The following is a 21,212-nucleotide window of genomic DNA, read 5'->3' on the forward strand; positions in this document are numbered from 1 at the left end:
CGTTGGGAATACGGAGAGGGGGAGCAGAGGGGTACCTCCTAGCTCCCGGGGTTGTCATAGCAACCACATCCTCCTTTCAGAATCCCCATCCAGAAGGCTCCAGCTTATTTAGAATGAACCACAACGCCCACATGACAATAGCATTGGTCCCTAATCTGTTCCTGCCGTCTTGCCAAATATGCTTCTTGTGACAATGACCACAGACGTTGTGAAGACAGCACAAACAGCTAGATATGGGACCAGGCTAATATAAGAAGCTATGCGGTAGTATAGTAGGTTATTAGGTTAAGATTACACAGAGCAGAAGGACGGAGTGAATGAGCCAGAAGGTCTCAACTGCATCTGGCTGACAATTAAGAGAAACAAAGAGAGCTCATTTACAGGCAATTGGCTTTGAGCTGAAGGGGTAAGAGGGGAAATGTTGTATGTCACCGCACGCACACATGTTGATCTGGGTCTTCTTCAGTAGGCATCAAACAGAAGAAAACATACTGAAATGGAGAGGGATTTGTCCAATAAGAAATTTAGTCCCCCCCCCTCCCAGTTGCAAAGCATTTTGAAACATTTTGCACTAATGAACACAACCCAGTGGAACAGTAGCTCCTTTCCCTTTGTTGTCCTTGGCTGAGAAAAGCCAAGAGAGGGAGGTGGGTTTAATGTGGTGTGATCGTCTGTCAGTCTGTCGCCCCAGGCAGGGCACGCTGGGACACTGTAGTTATCCATTAAGAATTTAGTAACATAACACAATTTGAGTCTATCAGCCACATTACTTACACGTCACTGACTTGAACACATGGGGTGAGGAGATACAATGTGTTTCAAGGAATCACTCACACACACACGTGTGTCTTTTGCATTTTAGGAAATGAATACACACGCACACTCTAAAAACGTATAAGCATGACACCAACATTTAAAAGGAAAACTATCTTCTGTTATTTGTTTCATTAGTCCCATTGTTGACATAGTCCTAAAATGTTTTTGCTTTTCAGCAATCAAGTTTTCAAGATATGTAACTTTTAAAATACAGAAATAATCTGCGTATGATGCATTTTGCATCATACGATGCTGCGTTTTACATATCTTGAAAACTTGATTGCTGAAAAGCAAAAACATTTTAGGACTATGTCAACAATGGGACTAATGAAACAAATACCAAAAGATCGTTTGCGTGCAATTTTCCTTTAAGGGCGAACTAAGTTAGAGCACAGTTTCAAAATGAAAACATTTGTTGATTTTATTCATAAAAAATAAGACAGTCATATTGCATTCTTCTGAAGACGGAAAACGTATGTTAAAATATCAGCAAATCGTATTGTCATGAGACAAAATCAAAAGTAGAAAAAGGTAAGGCATTGAGTTGTATTTTCAGTTTTACAAGCATCATGTTGTAAATGTCTATAGGTCTTTCCCTGCTCTGAACAAAACAAGATATAAAATAGGTCCACTTGCAGGGCAGAGGTCAATTCGAATTGAAGGCGGTCAATTCAGGAAGTAAACTTAACTTCTAATTCAATAATTGAAAAAAGAGCATATTTTTGAATGACTTCTCAATAAACTGAAAAGTAAAAGCTATTTATTTTGAGAGTTGTAAAATGTTTTCACTTTAAATTCAAAATCACTTCCTGAAGTGACTGCCTTCAATTCCACTTGACCCCAATCCTGTCTTTTTGGATGATATACATTAGGAAAATGATTAAATATTTGAATTTCAAGCATTCACCTCTCTCTCACCAGAAGCATAAACACACTTAAAACAACAGACCCAATCTGAGAGTCACAAACAAACAAAAAAGGTTAAATAAGCATCAATCAGGGTCAATTCAGGAAGTAAACAAATTCCAATTCCCGAATTTCAGTCTACTTCCTGAATTAACTGAATTGAAATGGAATTGACCCCAACCCTGATAACCATAATATGAATAAACATTAGTTTCAGATAACTGCAAACATGATAAAACAACTATTGGAAATATGAATGATTCACAGTATCAAAACAGCAATGAAAATGAAAAATACAAATACAAAATCTTTATCCGTTGTCTTTGCATATTTGGGACCAGTCTTGTGATTTCATAGTAGTGGATCCCAGGTCTGGGAGACCACTGTCCGTTCTCTAACTCAGACAGCTGGTGAAAACCTTTATCACTGCATCTCTGGAGAGAAAGGAGAAGACAGGTTATATCTCATAACAGATAACCTACTGTATTAAGATATCTCTGTTGTCTGACACAGTAGGTCATATTTGTTGTCTGATACAGTAGGTTATCTGTTGTCTGATACAGTAGGTTATATCTGATAACAGATAACCTACTGTATTAAGATATCTCTGTTGTCTGACACAGTAGGTTATATCTGCTGTCTGATACAGTAGGTTATATCTGTTATCTGATACAGTAGGTTATCTCTGTTGTCTGATACAGAAGGTTATATCTGATAACAGATAACCTACTGTATTAAGATATCTCTGCTGTCTGACACAGTAGGTTATCTCTGTTGTCTGATACAGAAGGTTATCTCTGTAACAGTCGGTTATATCTGTTACAGTAGTTATCTCTGTTATCTGTTACAGTAGGTTTATCTGTTGTTTGATACAGTAGTTATCTCTGTTATCTGATACAGTAGGTTATATCTGTTACAGTAGGTTATATCTGTTATCTGATACAGTAGGTTATATCTGTAACAGTCGGTTATATCTGTTACAGTAGTTATCTCTGTTATCTGTTACAGTAGGTTTATCTGTTGTTTGATACAGTAGTTATCTCTGTTATCTGATACAGTAGGTTATATCTGTTACAGTAGGTTATCTCTGTTGTCTGATACAGAAGGTTATCTCTGTAACAGTCGGTTATATCTGTTACAGTAGGTTATCTCTGTTATCTGATATAGTAGGTTATATCTGTTGTCTGATACAGTAGGTTATATATGTTACAGTAGGTTATCTCTGTTATCTGTTACAGTAGGTTATATCTGTTATCTGATACAGTAGGTTATCTCTGTTGTCTGATACAGTAGGTTATATCTGTTGTCTGATACAGTAGGTTATATATGTTGTCTGATACAGTAGTTATCTCTGTTATCTGATACAGTAGTTATCTCTGTTATCTGATACAGTAGGTTATATCTGTTACAGTAGTTATATCTGTTATCTGATACAGTAGGTTATATCTGTTACAGTAGGTTATATCTGTTATCTGATACAGTAGGTTATATCTGTTACAGTAGGTTATATCTGTTATCTGATACAGTAGGTTATATATGTTGTCTGATACAGTAGGTTATATCTATTACAGTAGGTTATCTCTGTTATCTGATACAGTAGGTTATATCTGTTATCTGATACAGTAGGTTATCTCTGTAACAGTCGGTTATATCTGTTATCTGATACAGTAGGTTGTCTCTGTTATCTGATACAGAAGGTTATCTCTGTAACAGTCGGTTATATCTGTTACAGTAGGTTATCTCTGTTATCTGATATAGTAGGTTATATCTGTTGTCTGATACAGTAGGTTATATATGTTACAGTAGGTTATCTCTGTTATCTGTTACAGTAGGTTATCTCTGTTATCTGATACAGTAGGTTCTCTTATCTGTTACAGTAGGTTCTCTCTGTTATCTGATATAGTAGGTTATATCTGTTGTCTGATACAGTAGGTTATATATGTTACAGTAGGTTCTCTTATCTGTTACAGTAGGTTCTCTTATCTGATACAGTAGGTTCTCTTATCTGATACAGTAGATTCTCTCTGTTATCTGTTACAGTAGGTTATATCTGATACAGTAGGTTATATCTGCTGTCTGATACAGTAGGTTATATCTGTTATCTGATACAGTAGGTTATATATGTTGTCTGATACAGTAGTGTTAAATCTGTTACAGTAGGTTATATCTGTTATCTGATACAGTAGGTTATATCTGCTGCCTGATACAGTAGGTTATATCTGTTATCTGTTACAGTAGGTTATATCGTTATCTGATAGAGTAGGTTATATCTGCTGTCTGATACAGTAGGTTATATCTTAATAATTTGTCTGAACAAAAACAACAAAATAATGATGAAAGCAATAGCTAGTCATTTATTTATTTTTCCTTCATTCTAGTATTTAGGGTTTTAAAGATTGTTTCGTATCCACCACAGGCCTTTTACCTTTTTGATAACAAATTCCGTATATGTCACATCCAGAAAGTTGCTGGTACAGTATCGTTATTACATTCATCCTTTGTTGTTATTGTTGTTTTGGGCGTGGCTCATGCATATTTAAATGTTGTTTTGGCGGGAAAGTGACGCTCCCTCGCCCCCTAACACTCCCGGCATTGGAATGATGAGGCGTCACAACCAGCAATCGCCATGGCAACAGCAGAAAACGGTCCCTCCTCCATCTCTCTCTCTTCCAACTCTCCCCTCATTCTTTCTTTCTCTGTGTCAACTGCTCTCTCTCTCTATCCCTATCCATGTGTTGCTAAGCAGACTTCACTTTCCCGCCACCCTCAACAGCTACTGGAGGAGAGGTGAAGCTGAACCAGTTAAGGTTACAAGGAGAGAGGGAGGGATTAATCATAACACAGACAGACGGAGAGAGAGAGAGAGAGAGGAGGAGGAACAAGATGGTTGGTGGAAAAGACTGGTGACTCTCATTGTGATTCTCTGATTTGCAGTGAGCTCACCTCCTTCACATAAAGACACACTTCCCCCCTACACTCCACCCCCTTCCCATCTTTCCTCTACATTGAAGGCAACACACATTGCTATTTTAGCACCCGGCTTCCTAAAACACACCACATAAATAAATGATAATTTACTGAAATGATGAAACACCGGTGAAACAGACTACTCCAGGATAGCCCAGATAAACTGCATCTTAAATAGCACCTTATACCCTATGGGCCCTGGTCAAAAGAAGTGCACTAAATAGGGAATATGGTGCAGTTTGGGACACAACCATAGTAACCCCAGCTGTAGATTAGAAAGTGCAGATGCAGCAGGTTTCACCAGGGACCGGGGAGAGCAGCGGGTTTAACCAGGGACTGGGGAGAGCAGCGGGTTTCACCGGGGACTGGGGAGAGCAGCGGGTTTAACCGGGGACTGGGGAGAGCAGCGGGTTTAACCGGGGACTGGGGAGAGCAGCGGGTTTAACCGGGGACTGGGGAGAGCAGCAGGTTTAACCAGGGACTGGGGAGAGCAGCAGGTTTAAGAGAGCCTCCCCTGAGAGGGGCTATATATATCTATATATAGTAAAACACATTAGAGGATCAGCTTGGGCTACATTAGTGGTGGGAGTGACGATGTGGCCAACACAGACCAACACCAAAGTTAGCATGACGGACCACACTGACTGGAGAGGGCAGGTAGTACTGTAGAATTAGGGGTTCATTATTATAAATAACAATTTTGAATGGTAAATCAAATAAATCATGCATTATGTTATTCAAAGGGAAACGGCACCATACTATAGTTGGAATGTGGGTTAACCATAGCTGTCACTGCAAATAGGAATCGGTTCTTAACTGCCTCACCTGGTTAAATAAAGGTAATATAAAATAAACAAGGTGAATATTACGTTCAAAGGGAATACTATAAAACATTCTGTAATCTAAATATTACTCAGCCTGCGTGATAACAATTTAAAACAACACAGAGCACCAGTCTAAATGAAAACAACAGAGAGCGCCAGTCTAAATGAAAACAACAGAGAGCGCCAGTCTAAATGAAAACAACAGAGAGCGCCAGTCTAAATGAAAACAACAGAGAGCGCCAGTCTAAATGAAAACAACAGAGAGCGCCAGTCTAAATGAAAACAACAGAGAGCGCCAGTCTAAATGAAAACAACAGAGAGCGCCAGTCTAAATGAAAACACAGAGCGCCAGTCTAAATGAAAACAACAGAGCGCCAGTCTAAATGAAAACAACAGAGAGCGCCAGTCTAAATGAAAACAACAGAGAGCGCCAGTCTAAATGAAAACAACAGAGAGCGCCAGTCTAAATGAAAACAACAGAGAGCGCCAGTCTAAATGAAAACACAGAGCACCAGTCTAAATGAAAACAACAGAGAGCGCCAGTCTAAATGAAAACAACAGAGAGCACCAGTCTAAATGAAAACACAGAGCACCAGTCTAAATGAAAACAACAGAGCGCCAGTCTAAATGAAAACAACAGAGAGCGCCAGTCTAAATGAAAACAACAGAGAGCGCCAGTCTAAATGAAAACACAGAGCACCAGTCTAAATGAAAACAACAGAGAGCGCCAGTCTAAATGAAAACAACAGAGAGCGCCAGTCTAAATGAAAACACAGAGCACCAGTCTAAATGAAAACAACAGAGCGCCAGTCTAAATGAAAACAACAGAGCGCCAGTCTAAATGAAAACAACAGAGAGCGCCAGTCTAAATGAAAACAACAGAGAGCACCAGTCTAAATGAAAACACAGAGCACCAGTCTAAATGAAAACAACAGAGCGCCAGTCTAAATGAAAACAACAGAGAGCGCCAGTCTAAATGAAAACAACAGAGAGCGCCAGTCTAAATGAAAACAACAGAGAGCGCCAGTCTAAATGAAAACAACAGAGAGCGCCAGTCTAAATGAAAACAACAGAGCGCCAGTCTAAATGAAAACAACAGAGAGCGCCAGTCTAAATGAAAACAACAGAGAGCGCCAGTCTAAATGAAAACAACAGAGAGCGCCAGTCTAAATGAAAACAACAGAGAGCGCCAGTCTAAATGAAAACAACAGAGAGCGCCAGTCTAAATGAAAACAACAGAGAGCGCCAGTCTAAATGAAAACAACAGAGAGCACCAGTCTAAATGAAAACACAGAGCACCAGTCTAAATGAAAACAACAGAGCGCCAGTCTAAATGAAAACAACAGAGAGCGCCAGTCTAAATGAAAACAACAGAGAGCGCCAGTCTAAATGAAAACAACAGAGAGCGCCAGTCTAAATGAAAACAACAGAGCGCCAGTCTAAATGAAAACAACAGAGAGCGCCAGTCTAAATGAAAACAACAGAGAGCACCAGTCTAAATGAAAACAACAGAGCGCCAGTCTAAATGAAAACAACAGAGAGCGCCAGTCTAAATGAAAACAACAGAGAGCGCCAGTCTAAATGAAAACAACAGAGAGCGCCAGTCTAAATGAAAACAACAGAGAGTGCCAGTCTAACTGAAAACAACAGAGAGCGCCAGTCTAAATGAAAACAACAGAGAGCGCCAGTCTAAATGAAAACAACAGAGAGCACCAGTCTAAATGAAAACACAGAGCACCAGTCTAAATGAAAACAACAGAGAGCGCCAGTCTAAATGAAAACAACAGAGAGCACCAGTCTAAATGAAAACACAGAGCACCAGTCTAAATGAAAACAACAGAGAGCACCAGTCTAAATGAAAACAACAGAGAGCGCCAGTCTAAATGAAAACAACAGAGAGCGCCAGTCTAAATGAAAACACAGAGCACCAGTCTAAATGAAAACACAGAGCACCAGTCTAAATGAAAACACAGAGCACCAGTCTAAATGAAAACAACAGAGAGCGCCAGTCTAAATGAAAACACAGAGCACCAGTCTAAATGAAAACACAGAGCACCAGTCTAAATGAAAACAACAGAGAGCGCCAGTCTAAATGAAAACAACAGAGAGCACCAGTCTAAATGAAAACAACAGAGAGCACCAGTCTAAATGAAAACACAGAGCACCAGTCTAAATGAAAACACAGAGCACCAGTCTAAATGAAAACACAGAGCACCAGTCTAAATGAAAACAACAGAGAGCGCCAGTCTAAATGAAAACAACAGAGAGCGCCAGTCTAAATGAAAACAACAGAGAGCGCCAGTCTAAATGAAAACAACAGAGAGCGCCAGTCTAAATGAAAACACAGAGCACCAGTCTAAATGAAAACAACAGAGAGCGCCAGTCTAAATGAAAACAACAGAGAGCGCCAGTCTAAATGAAAACACAGAGCACCAGTCTAAATGAAAACAACAGAGAGCGCCAGTCTAAATGAAAACAACAGAGAGCGCCAGTCTAAATGAAAACAACAGAGAGCGCCAGTCTAAATGAAAACAACAGAGAGCGCCAGTCTAAATGAAAACAACAGAGCGCCAGTCTAAATGAAAACACAGAGCACCAGTCTAAATGAAAACACAGAGCACCAGTCTAAATGAAAACACAGAGCACCAGTCTAAATGAAAACAACAGAGAGCGCCAGTCTAAATGAAAACACAGAGCACCAGTCTAAATGAAAACACAGAGCACCAGTCTAAATGAAAACACAGAGCACCAGTCTAAATGAAAACAACAGAGAGCGCCAGTCTAAATGAAAACAACAGAGAGCGCCAGTCTAAATGAAAACAGAGATTTAAACCAAGAGGATTGGGGGACAGAATGATTTGCTGGCAGAAACCAGAAACCTGTGAGTCTCTAAGAACTGAGTATAACAATAAAATAATTGAAATACGAAACACAAGCCCTGTGGTGTTCTGACACGGGTCCCAACACAGCATAGCAGCCAACGAGCCTACCTGTGGGCTATACGTAAAACAATCATCTATTCATTCTATCAATTTATTCCATTTCTACACACACAGTGCGGTTTACAGTTACACTTCCTCTAGTCTATACAGTACTGTACAGATTCAGTATGATAGGAGGGAGGCTAACGTTCTTTGTCTCCCCTCTCCGCCACAGAAACGTAGGTGCGTGTGTGTGTCTGTGTAGTGTGAGAGAGGAGGACGGGGGTGAAAAGATGCTCAAACCTTCCACTAAAAGGAGAGGAACCTCTAGCTCAGGCTAAACAAGCCTTTATTCCTACGGAGGTGTAAGGGCGGACACCAGGGCCATTATGTGTCAATCTAATAGGCGGGTGGGGGAGGGAGAAGAGACTCAATTTGTCTGTGTTTAATTCTCTCCTTTACCAAGACAGAAATCACCACTACAGTCACCTCTCAGGGGTTCAAGCAGAGCTTAGCACTGACAATATTATGAAGGCTAGTCAAAAAAAAACAACATATATGAGCATGTTTTCAAAAATCTATTTTCTAAAAGGATAATCATATTTTCACGTTAATATAAAGCAGTGGTAGAGCTGGAGTGGGGGGGGGGGGGGCTGAGACTGAAACAACAAGCTGCCATCTGCGTGGATGGAGAGCTGTGATGAGCTCTGTGGGGTGAGGGCTTTGTCCCATGTTCCCTACATAGTGCATTACTTTCCCATAGGCCTCTGGTCTAAAGTAGTGCACTATGTAGGAAATAGGGAGCATTTTAGGATGCACCCTGGAGGGGATTAGCACCATATGGTGGAACCAAACAGCAGGGTGTGTAGAAGTAAATATAAACGTGTTTTTCTTTTAAATCAGGGAGTGTTTGTGTTTAGCTCAGCAAAGCATCGTACCATTTGTAGATGGACGGCTGCTGTTCTCAAATTTAAAGTCAGTGTGTCTCTGGGATTGTCATTATCCCTTCACTTTGTCCACAAGGTTTGTGTCAACTAAACAACATGTCTACTGGATCACCAAGGGACACGTTATGACAGAGCCCCGCATCACACAACCAGCCAGTGAAATCAGACGGAAGGGGAACGTGCCAGCACTGAACGATAAGTTGTTCTGTGTAGTAAAACTACAAACAACACTGTAATTAGTAGTTCTCACATGGTTGTTAGCTATATACCAAAGTACACGATATAAGTAGGAACCTTCCCCCATGCTCCAAACCTAGCCGACAGGGCACAGGGTGACGGGTAGGGTCAACCCACTGGGTTCTACACATCACACCAGAGGAGGGGAAGTTAGACTCTGTCTTCTAACCAGGGTCCACTAAAGGTAATGGAACATAATCATCTTACCTGGCAAATGGAATGTAAGAGATGCTGTACCTGAAAGAGAGAAAAAAAAACAAATATTACACAGGTATACTACACAGGTATATATTATACTACACAGGTATATATTATACTACACAGGTATATATATTATACTACACAGGTATACTATACAGGTATACCACACAGGTATACTACACAGGTATATATTATATATCCAATGACACTACTCCCTTCACAGAACAGCGCAAACTGGCTCTAATCAGAATAGAAAGAGGAGTGGGAAGCCCCGGTGCACAACTGAGCAAGAGGACAAGTACATTAGAGTGTCTAGTTTGAGAAACAGACGCCTCACAAGTCCTCAACTGGCAGCTTCATTAAATAGTACCCACAAAACACCAGTCTCAATGTCAGAAGTGAAGAGGCGACTCCGGGATGCTGGCCTTCTATAGTATAATATAGTATCAGGTAGCCTATATTATAATATACAGGTATAGTATCAGGTAGCCTATATTATAATATACAGGTATAATATAGTATCAGGTAGCCTATATTATAATATACAGGTACAGTGCCTTGCAAAAGTATTCAACCCCCTTGACGTTTTTCCAGTTTTGTTGCATTACAACCTGTAATTTAAATAGATTTTTATTTGGTTTTCATGTAATGGACACAAAATAGTCAAAATTGGTGAAGTGAAATGAAAGAAAAGTGGTGTGTGCATATGTATTCACCCCCTTTGCTATGAAGCCCCTAAATAAGATCTGGTGCAACCAATTACCTTCAGAAGTCACATAATTAGTTAAATAAAGTCCACCTGTGTCCAATCTAAGTGTCACATGATCTCAGTATAGAAACACCTGTTCTGAAAGGCCCCAGAGTCTGCAACACCACTAAGCAAGCGGCACCATGAAGACCAAGGAGCTCTCCAAACAGGTCAGGGACAAAGTTGTGGAGAAGTACAGATCAGGGATGGGTTATAAAAACATATCAGAAACTTTGAACATCCCACGGAGCACCACTTAAATCCATTGTTAAAAAATGGAAAGAATATGGCACCACAACAAACCTAACAAGAGAGGGCCGCCCACCAAAACTCACGGACCAGGCAAGGAGGGCATTAATCAGAGAGGCAACAATGAGACCAAAGATAACCCTGAAGGACCTGCAAAGCTCCACAGCGGAGATTGGAGTATCTGTCCATAGGACCACCCGGTCTGAAAAGAACTAGCCTCACTCAGGCTATCTACCTGGAGGTGTGATCGGTATTTTTAAAGATCATATTAGAAAGTATGATCAGAGGAATATAAAATCGACAGACCCAATATTAAAGGACTCTTTCCCATGACAGAACATGAAAGAGGTGGGGTCAATATGGAAACAATAGACTAACTCATTATGAAAACCAGTTTGTCTCCCAGCTTTTATTTTTTTATTTGATTTATTTCACCTTTATTTAACCAGGTAGGCTAGTTGAGAACAAGTTCTCATTTACAACTGCGACCTGGCCAAGATAAAGCAAAGCAGTGTGACAAAAACAACAACACAGAGTTACACATGGAGTAAACAATAAACAAGCCAATAACACAATAGAAACAAATAAAGTCTATATACAGTGTGTGCAAAAGGCATGAGGAGGTAGGCAATAAATAGGCCATAGGCGCGAATAATTACAATTTAGCAGATTAACACTGGAGTGATAAATGAGCAGATGATGATGTGCAAGTAGAGATACTGGTGTGCAAAAGAGCAGAAAAGTAAATAAAAACAGTATGGGGATGAGGTAGGTAGATTGGTTGGGCTATTTACAGATGGACTATGTACATCTGCAGCGATCAGTTAGCTGCTCAGATAGCTGATGTTTAAAGTTGGTGAGGGAAATATAAGTCTCCAGCTTCAGCGATTTTTGCAATTATATGAATAATAAACACAACTACAGACCTTCATCAATGTGGCTTAAGTCTTGAAAAAAGTTTTTTCCCCCCAATATTATAACAAAGATAAAGACAGAGATAATGACATTCACTGCCTGCACTGAGACTATCAGAGGAATTACACCATTTTGATAGAGCACATTACTGTCCTTAAAGAGATAGTTCGAGATTTGTGCAATTAAGCCCTGTTTTTTTTCTACTTACCCAGAGTCAGATGAACTCACGGATACCATTTGTATGTCTCTCTGTCTATGTCGCAGTTTGAAAGAAGTTAAAGGTAGTTTCTGGAACCATTGCTAACTAGCGTTAGCACAATCATTGGAAGTCTACAGGAGTAGCGAGCATGCTAGATGCTCCTGTAGACCAGACTTCCTTCTGGTCATTGCGCTAAACGCTAGTTCATCTGACTCTGGGTAAGTAGGAGAAAAAAAGAGCTTAAATTGCCAAAATCTCAAACTATCCCTTTAATAAATGATGCCTGGCCATAACAAGAGGATTACATCCTGGTTATTAAGACAAGCTGAAACCTAATGGAGTGGCCTGGGAGAGACGGTTGAGGATTTTAAATAAATAATCATCATCATCAGGGAATTATTTTAAGAGGCTCAACTATAATCTCTTTTGTGATGTCATGGTCAGGTTGTATACTAGTTGTAATATGACGTTTTGTCAACGTGGGCTGTTCACTGAGGAGGTGGATACTAAACTCAGCAAAAAAAGAAATGTCCTTTCACTGTCAACTGCGTTTATTTTTCAGCAAACTTAAAATGTGTAAATATTTGTAAGAAAATAACAAGATTCAACAACTGAGACATAAACTGAACAAGTTCCACAGACATGTGACTAACAGAAATGGAATGTCTCTCTGAACAAAGGGGGGGGGGGGGTCAAAATCAAAAGTCAGTATCTGGTGTGGCCACCAGCTGCATTAAGTACTGCAGTGCATCTCCTCCTTATGGACTGTACCAGATTTGCCAGTTCTTGCTGTGAGATGTTACCCCACTCTTCCACCAAGGCACCTGCAAGGTCCCAGACATTTCTGGAGGGAAAGGCCCTAGCCCTCACCCTCTGATCCAACAGGTCCCAGACGCTCAGGGCTCTTCGCTGGCCATGGCAGAACACTGACATTCCTGTCTTGCAGGAAATCACGCACAGAACGAGCAGTATGGCTGGTGGCATTGTCATGCTGGAGGGTCATGTCAGGATGAGCCTGCAGGAAGGGTACCACATGAGGGAGGATGTCTTCCCTGTGACGCACAGCGTTGAGATTGCCTGCAATGCCAACAGGCTCAGTCCGATGATGCTGTGACACACTGCCCCAGACCATGACAGACCCTCCACCTCCAAATCGATCCCGCTCCAGAGTACAGGCCTCTGTGTACTGCTCATTCCTTCGACGATAAACGCAAATCCGACCATCCCCCCTGGTGAGACAAAACCGCGACTCGTCAGAGAAGAGCACTTATTGCCAGTCCTGTCTGGTCCAGCGACAGTGGGTTTGTGCCCATAGTGTGATGTCTGGTGAGGACCTGCCTTACAACAGGCCTACAAGCCCTCAGTCCAGCCTCTCTCAGCCTATTGCGGACAGTCTGAGCACTGATGGAGGGATTGTGCATTCCTGGTGTAACTTGGGCAGTTGTTGTTGCCATCCTGTACCTGTCCCGCAGGTGTGATGTTCGGATGTACCGATCCTGTGCAGGTGTTGTTACACGTGGTATGCCACCGCGAGGACGATCAGCTGTCCGCCCTGACATTGCAATTTATTGCCCTGGCCACATCTGCAGTCCTCATGCCTCCTTGCAGCATCCCTAAGGCACATTCACACAGATGAGCAGGGACTCTGGGCATCTTTCTTTTGGTGATTTTCAGAGTCAGTAGAAAGGCCTCTTTAGTGTCCTAAGTTTTCATAACTGTGACCTTAATTGCCTACCGTCTGTAGGCTGTTAGTGTCTTAACAACCGTTCCACAGGTGCATGTATTAATTAATTAATACCCCATAATGAAAAAGCAAAACCAGGTTTTTAGAAATTAAGGCCATTGGGTTCTTGGTCACCTCCCTGACAAAGGTCCTTCTCCCCCGATTACTCAGTTTGGCCAGGTGGCCAGCTCTAGGAAGAGTCTTGGTGGTTCCAAACTTCTTCCATTTAATAATGACGGAGGCCACTGTGTTCTTGGGGACCTTCAATTCTACAGAAATATTTTGGTATCCTTCTCCAGATCTGTGCCTCGGCACAATCCTGTCTCTGAGCTCTACGGACAATTCCTTCAACCTCATGGCATGGTTTTGCTCTGACAAAATATAGACAGGTGTGTGCCTTTCCAAATCATGTCCAATCAATTGAATTTACCACAGGTGGACTCCAATCAAGTTGTAGAAACATCAAGGATGATCAGTGGAAACAGGATGCACCTGAGCTCAATTTCAAGTCTCATAGCAAATGGTCTGAATAATTATGTAAATGAGGTATTTATGTTTGAAAATTTGTATACATTTGCAAAATGTTATAAAAACCTGTTTTCACTTTGTCATTATCGGGTATCGTGTGTCGATTGATGAGGATTTTTTATTTATTGAATCAATTTCAGAATAAGGTTGTAATGTAACAAAATGTGGAAAAAGGGAAAGGGGTCTGAATACTTCTGTTTTGTTAACGTGGGCTGTTCACTGAGGGGGTATGATAGAAAGGGTATCAATACAGAATAAGGTATTAGAGTATTAGACAACCAACTAACTGAGTCATGAGAACATCCAGATAAATGATTAACCATTGGATAATATATTCTGGTACGTTTGGCATCTCCTTTGAGCATCTGAGAAGTCAGCAGGAATTCCTCTTCCATTCTGACTAATAGGCCTGTTTTAGACAGTCAATGCGTAGCTGTGTCGGTCAATGGACCGAGGGGGGATTGTTACAGGAAATACACTCCCACACACAGACAGGTCTGAGTGGATGTCGGAGTGCGTATGTGATGTACTATGCCAAGACGTGCGTGTGTGTACGCCTGGTGGTTGCCAAGGTGATGTCTATCAGACTAAGACAGGCACAACACAGTCTGAGAGAGGAATGGGACATATCAGACTAGGACAGGTACCACAGTGAGAGAGAGGAAGGTGACGTCTATCAGAATAGGACAGGTACCACAGTGAGAGAGAGGAAGGTAACGTCTATCAGACTAGGACAGGTACCACAGTGAGAGAGAGGGTCATGTCTATCAGACTAGGACAGGTACCACAGTGAGAGAGAGGAAGGTGACATCTATCAAACTAGGACAGGTACCACAGTGAGAGAGGAAGGTGACGTCTATCAGAATAGGACAGGTACCACAGTGAGAGAGAGGAAGGTGACGTCTATCAGAATAGGACAGGTACCACAGTGAGAGAGAGGAAGGTGACGTCAATCAAACTAGGACAGGTACCACAGTGAGAGAGAGGAAGGTGACGTCTATCAGAATAGGACAGGTACCACAGTGAGAGAGACGAAGGTGACATCTATCAGACTAGGACAGGTACCACAGTGAGAGAGAGGGTCATGTATATCAGACTAGGACAGGTAGCACAGTGAGAGAGAGGAAGGTGACATCGATCAAACTAGGACAGGTACCACAGTGAGAGAGAGGAAGGTGACGTCTATCAGAATAGGACAGGTACCACAGTGAGAGAGAGGAAGGTGACGTCTATCAGAATAGGACAGGTACCACAGTGAGAGAGAGGAAGGTGACGTCAATCAAACTAGGACAGGTAGCACAGTGAGAGAGAGGAAGGTGACATCGATCAGAATAGGACAGGTACCACAGTGAGAGAGAGGATGGTGACGTCTATCAGAATAGGACAGGTACCACAGTGAGAGAGGGTCATGTCTATCAGACTAGGACAGGTACCACAGTGAGAGAGGAAGGTGATATCTCAGTAGGTTGGAATAACAGCTAGACACACACACACAATCAATATGCAAACATACACGCCTCTATACAAACACTCCAACATCTACATGCAAAAACGTCAACAAGTGCTTTTTGCTTCCTGCTTTCCAGCATGTACATTTCATTGACCTGTAAGTGATCCTGCCAGTCAGGTTGTATCCAGGACAGGCAGGTACACAGTAAGATAACAGTCAGAGATCCTGCCAGTCAGGTTGTATCCAGGACAGGCAGGTACACAGTAAGATAACAGTCAGAGATCCTGCCAGTCAGGTTGTATCCAGGACAGGCAGGTACACAGTAAGATAACAGTCAGAGATCCTGCCAGCCAGGTTGTGTCCAGGACAGTCAAACACAGGCTTGGATGAGATCTTTAAGGTCAGGGCCCTTAGCATGGCTCACAAAATCCATTAAGACCCAAGGACCTGAACTTTGAACTACTCCCCTCTTGGTGCGGGTATAGGGAACGCCCCGGCAGAAATAACAGAACTAGACAATCCTTTATACCAGGTGTGATGCCCCTTCTAAACAGCTGGGGTTAATGTTCCTATCACTAAGGTGTGATGCCTCTCCTAAACAGCTGGGGCTAATGTTCCTATCACTAAGGTGTGATGCCCCTCCTAAACAGCTGGGGTTAATGTTCCTATCACTAAGGTGTGATGCCCCTCCTAAACAGCTGGGGTTAATGTTCCTATCACTAAGGTGTGATGCCCCTTCTAAACAGCTGGGGTTAATGTTCCTATCACTAAGGTGTGATGCCCCTTCTAAACAGCTGGGGTTAATGTTCCTATCACTAAGGTGTGATGCCCCTCCTAAACAGCTGGGGCTAATGTTCCTATCACTAAGGTGTGATGCCCCTTCTAAACAGCTGGGGTTAATGTTCCTATCACTAAGGTGTGATGCCCCTCCTAAACAGCTGGGGCTAATATTCCTATCACTAAGGTGTGATGCCCCTTCTAAATAGCTGGGGTTAATGTTCCTATCACTAAGGTGTGATGCCCCTTCTAAACAGCTGGGGTTAATGTTCCTATCCACCCAGTAAGGCCAGCAGGCTGGTCTTCTTTCATTGATATATGCTGTATATGTAACTGTTAGGATTTTTTTATTGTCCATTTGTTGTCTACTGTATTTGAACGCCATTTTAAATCGTGTACATGATACGGCAAAAACGAACCAAGTCAGTAAAGTAAAGGCAGGTACAACAGTACGTGCACAGTGCACGTCTTAAGGGTTTACCCATGAACCGGATTCAGCATACGCACTAGCCCAGTGAGCCAATCAGCTGGAGCCAAGTCAGCTCTGCTCTCATTGACACAGAAGAGTTCAACCCCCATTCAAGTGAACTGCAGTCTGGTGATAAGTGAGCGATGGAAGACCGTGTAGGTGTGTGTTATGACATCATGCAAATGTACTAGAAGGAGGAAATGTTTACCAGCACTGACGTTGCAGATAGCGTCTCTTTTGAAGAAGGTTGATTGTGATACATTTGCGGACAAATATATTGACACCTTTCACTTCCCTTAAATAATTCCCAATTTTTTCTAAAATAAATTGAATTTGACAAACACTTCTGGTCTCTACAGGTTCTTTTGGATTTTCCAAACTGCAGAATCAAAAAAAAAATTTGGGGGGGTTGCACAGCCTTTGGCCAAAGATAACTGCCAACAAATGTTTCTTGTAGCTTGCTACACCTTTCTACTGACAACCTGGCCCACTCTTCAGCAGCAAACTGCTGTAATTCATTAACGTTTGAGCGGTTCCCTCCACCAAAGGCTGTTTTCAGATCTTGCCAGAGCATAATTTGTAAATCCGGAGGTGCCGGAAGAAAAAGTGAGCGTGAGAGGGGTGACCTAGGGGGCTCTGAGGTCGTGACCTAGGAAGTTCTGAGTTACTGGACCGCATGAGAACAAAACAACGTTGGTTGCATATCATTATATTTGCATAGAGCAGTAGAGTAGAGAGAGACACCTACAGAAGTTGTACACACGGGGAACATTTTAGTAGCCTAGGTTCCAGGAAAAATGTGGCCTTTCATAAAAACATTTAATGCAATTCGTCATTTTACATGACTGGAGACTTTGGCAGAATCTTTTTAAATGCCTCACAAATGATCGTTACGACAGGCTACTTTGACAAACTGAGAACAATAAAAATGACCTTGTCTTGAATCCATCAATAGCCTATAGGCCTAGGTGTGTGGAGACACATACAGTTGAAGTCGGAAGTTTACATACACTTAGGTTGGAGTCATTAAAACTTGTTTTTCAACCACTCCACAAATTTCTTGTTAACAAACTATAGTTTTGGCAAGTCGGTTAGGACATCTACTTCGTGTATGACACAAGTCATTTTTCCAATAATTGTTTACAGACAGATTATTTCACTTATAGTTCACTATCACAATTCCAGTGGGTCAGAAGTTTACATACACTAAGTTGACTGTGCCTTTAAACAGCTTGGAAAATTCCAGAAAATGATGTCATGGCTTTAGAAGCTTCTGTTAACCTAATTTACATCATGTGAGTCAATTGGAGGTGTACCTGTGGATGTTCAAGGCCTACCTTCAAACTCAGTGCCTCTTTGCTTGACATCATGGGAAAATCAAAAGAAATCAGCCAAGACCTCTGTACAAACAATAAACACTATGGAACCACGCAGCCGTCATACCGCTCAGGAAGGAGACGCGTTCTGTCTCCTAGAGATGAACGTACTTTGCTGCGAAAAGTGCAAATCAATCCCAGAACAGCAGCAAAGGACCTTGTAAAGATGCTTGAGGAATCAGGTACAAAAGTATCTATATCCACAGTAAAACGAGTCCTATATCGACATAACCTGAAAGGCCGCTCAGCAAGGAAGAAGCCACCGCTCCAAAACCACCATAAAAAAGCCAGACTACGGTTTGCAACTGCACATGAGGACAAAGATCGTACTTTTTGGAGAAATGTCCTCTGGTCTGATGAAACAAAAATATTACTGTTTGGCCATAATGACCACAATTATGTTTGGAAGAAAAAGGGGGATGCTTGCAAGCCGAAGAACACCATCCCAACCGTGAAGCACGGGGGTGGCAGCATCATGTTGTGGGGGTGCTTTGCTGCAGGAGGGACTGGTGCACTTCACAAAATAGATGGCATCATGAGGTAGGAAAATGATGTGGATATATTGAAGCAACATCTCAAGACATCAGTCAGGAAGTTAAAGCTTGGTTGCAAATGGGTCTTCCAAATGGACAATGACCCCAAGCATACTTCCAAAGTTGTGGCAAAATGGCTTAAGGACAACAAAGGCAAGGTATTGGAGTGGCCATCACAAAGCCCTGACCTCAATCCTGTAGAAAATGTGTGGGCAGAACTGAAAAAGTGTGTGCAAGCAAGGAGGCCTACAAACCTGACTCAGTTACACCAGCTCTGTCAGGAGGAATGGGCCAAAATTCACCCAACTTTTTGTGGGAAGCTTGTGGAAGGCTACCCGAAACGTTTGACCCAAGTGAAACAATTTAAAGGCAATGCTACCAAATACTAATTGAGTGTATGTAAACTTCTGACCCACTGGGAATGTGATGAAAGAGATAAAAGCTGAAATAAACCATTCTCTCTACTATTATTCTGACATTTCACATTCTTCAAATAAAGTGAGAGAGGATAGTATTACTTACCATGTCATTGCTAAGAACTGTAGAATGCAAAAGATAATGGCCAGTCCCTTCTTTTGCCACTACAGAGTACAGAGTACAGAGTACAGAACCAATCTCATGTCTTTTGTCAAACAGCTGTGTTGTAGATTTGTTATAGTGCAAACGGCAGCGTTTCCCAAACTCGGTCCTGGGGACCCCAAAAGGGTACAAGTTTGGGGTTTTGCCCTGGCACTACACAGCTGATTTAAATAATCAACTCATCATCAGGCTTTGATTATTTGAATGAGCTGTGTTGTGGCAAAAAAAACTAAACATGCACCCCTTGGAGGCCCCAGAACTGAGTTTTGGAAACGCTGGGTCACGATGTAAACTACTGAACTGTCTAGAGGCTTTCAGATACTTACCCAGAAAACTGCACAAAGAGTCAAAACGAGACAGAGCTGGAGGCAGAAAGAGAAAAACAAAAAGTAAACCTTCTGAATATTGATTAAATTAACGTATTATCTATTCTACTGTCATTAACGCATCATTTGATTCATGTGTAATCTACTGTGAGGGATTTACTTCAGATCACCACTCAGCTTTGTGTGTGTTTTGACTTGCCCTAACAGCAAATCAACCTTAAGAGTAACTGCCCCTAAAAAACTACTTTTAGTTTAGAAAACAACCTATTTGGCATTGATATGAGTCAAACATTTATTCTACTGCCAAAATTGACTAAAGTGTAAATAGTATAATTTTGCTCATAAAGTCAGTCTTGTCCAAAACAGAGTTTTGTGAGACTTGTAGTCATGTCCGCATCAGAACGTAAATGAAGGTTTCAATCCTGCCCACATTTCCACAGCTGGCCGCACACAAGTAATCATCAATTCAGAGTGCAACTGCACGCGACCTGATCGTAACACCTGTGGTAAATTTGGGTCAACTTTGGATATCCCAATGGGGCTAGTTAAGGACCATTTGTAAATTACACAATGTACATGGGACCTTATGTTAAAATTCAAATATCTCCAAATTTCAACGACTTAAAAACCTCAAACCAAACTATACATTGTAGAAATTGATATACAAGTGTTTAAAGCTTTAATTACAAAACTAAAAAAGGTGTGGAACATGAAAATATTGTGTCATTTAAAAATGTGTAATTTATATCCCCGGAGATGGGCTATCCAAAGTCAAACTAACTTTGCCACGGTCGTACACCAGCCGGCTGAAGCTAAATCGGCTAAATCATTTGTCTAACTCTCCCCACCTGCGAACACGCACGAGACACCCACATCAAACAACACCCTGAAAACAACTCACGTTTGAAATCAGACATGGCTGCTAGCATTTCTTAAATCAACCAAATCTAAAAAGGAGGACACATCGGGAGTTACAGTCTTTAAGTTGTCATTTAAAATGTTTAGACTTTGTCAGTCATGGAAAAACTAGTGTCTGTCTGTCCTAAACTAGTGGCAGACTATCCCTTAAGAACAGAAGTATCATGGAACACTGACTTGACTAAACCAGTGTCTTAAAGGAGATAGCATCCAAAACACATCATACTGTGACACTTTGTGTTTTCAAAGTTCTATATCTTGAAAACTTTATTGCGGGGGGGGGGGTTGCAAAAACATACGTTTGCACCCCTATTTTGAAAGTGGGGATGCAGCTGCTCTGTTTGCTGATATCGGCAGGCTTAGGGGCAGCTGGATAGAAAAAAAACTGACTAAACCTGAACTGTTGTAGTACTCATTTTACTCTTAGCCAGAGTGACTTACAGTTAGTGCATTCATCTTAAGGTCGATAGGTGAGACAATCCCTTATCATCAGTCATAGTAAATAAAACCTGTCCTCAAGGTAGCTAGGTGAGACAATCCCTTATCATCACAGTCATAGTAAATAAAACCTGTCCTCAAAGCAGCAAAGTCCTCCCTAGTGAG

General features: G+C 41.6%; 1 protein-coding gene across 1 annotated transcript in view; it reads right to left on the reverse strand.

Annotated features, from left to right (window-relative positions):
* Positions 1 to 1,211: 1,211 nt before the first annotated feature.
* sft2d1 (SFT2 domain containing 1) overlaps positions 1,212 to 21,212 on the reverse strand; it is a 40,319-nt gene continuing 20,318 nt past the window's right edge. Inside the window, exons 5-8 of the mRNA XM_071391378.1 lie at positions 19,692 to 19,727; positions 19,309 to 19,367; positions 9,826 to 9,855; positions 1,212 to 2,156 (exon numbers count right to left, since the gene is read on the reverse strand). Coding sequence (XP_071247479.1) covers positions 2,117 to 2,156; positions 9,826 to 9,855; positions 19,309 to 19,367; positions 19,692 to 19,727 — 165 coding nt within the window. The 3' untranslated portion in view covers positions 1,212 to 2,116. The remainder of the gene's footprint in view (positions 2,157 to 9,825; positions 9,856 to 19,308; positions 19,368 to 19,691; positions 19,728 to 21,212) is intronic.

This window comes from Salvelinus alpinus, chromosome 3 (assembly GCF_045679555.1).
Source record: "Salvelinus alpinus chromosome 3, SLU_Salpinus.1, whole genome shotgun sequence".
Taxonomy (NCBI): domain Eukaryota; kingdom Metazoa; phylum Chordata; class Actinopteri; order Salmoniformes; family Salmonidae; genus Salvelinus; species Salvelinus alpinus.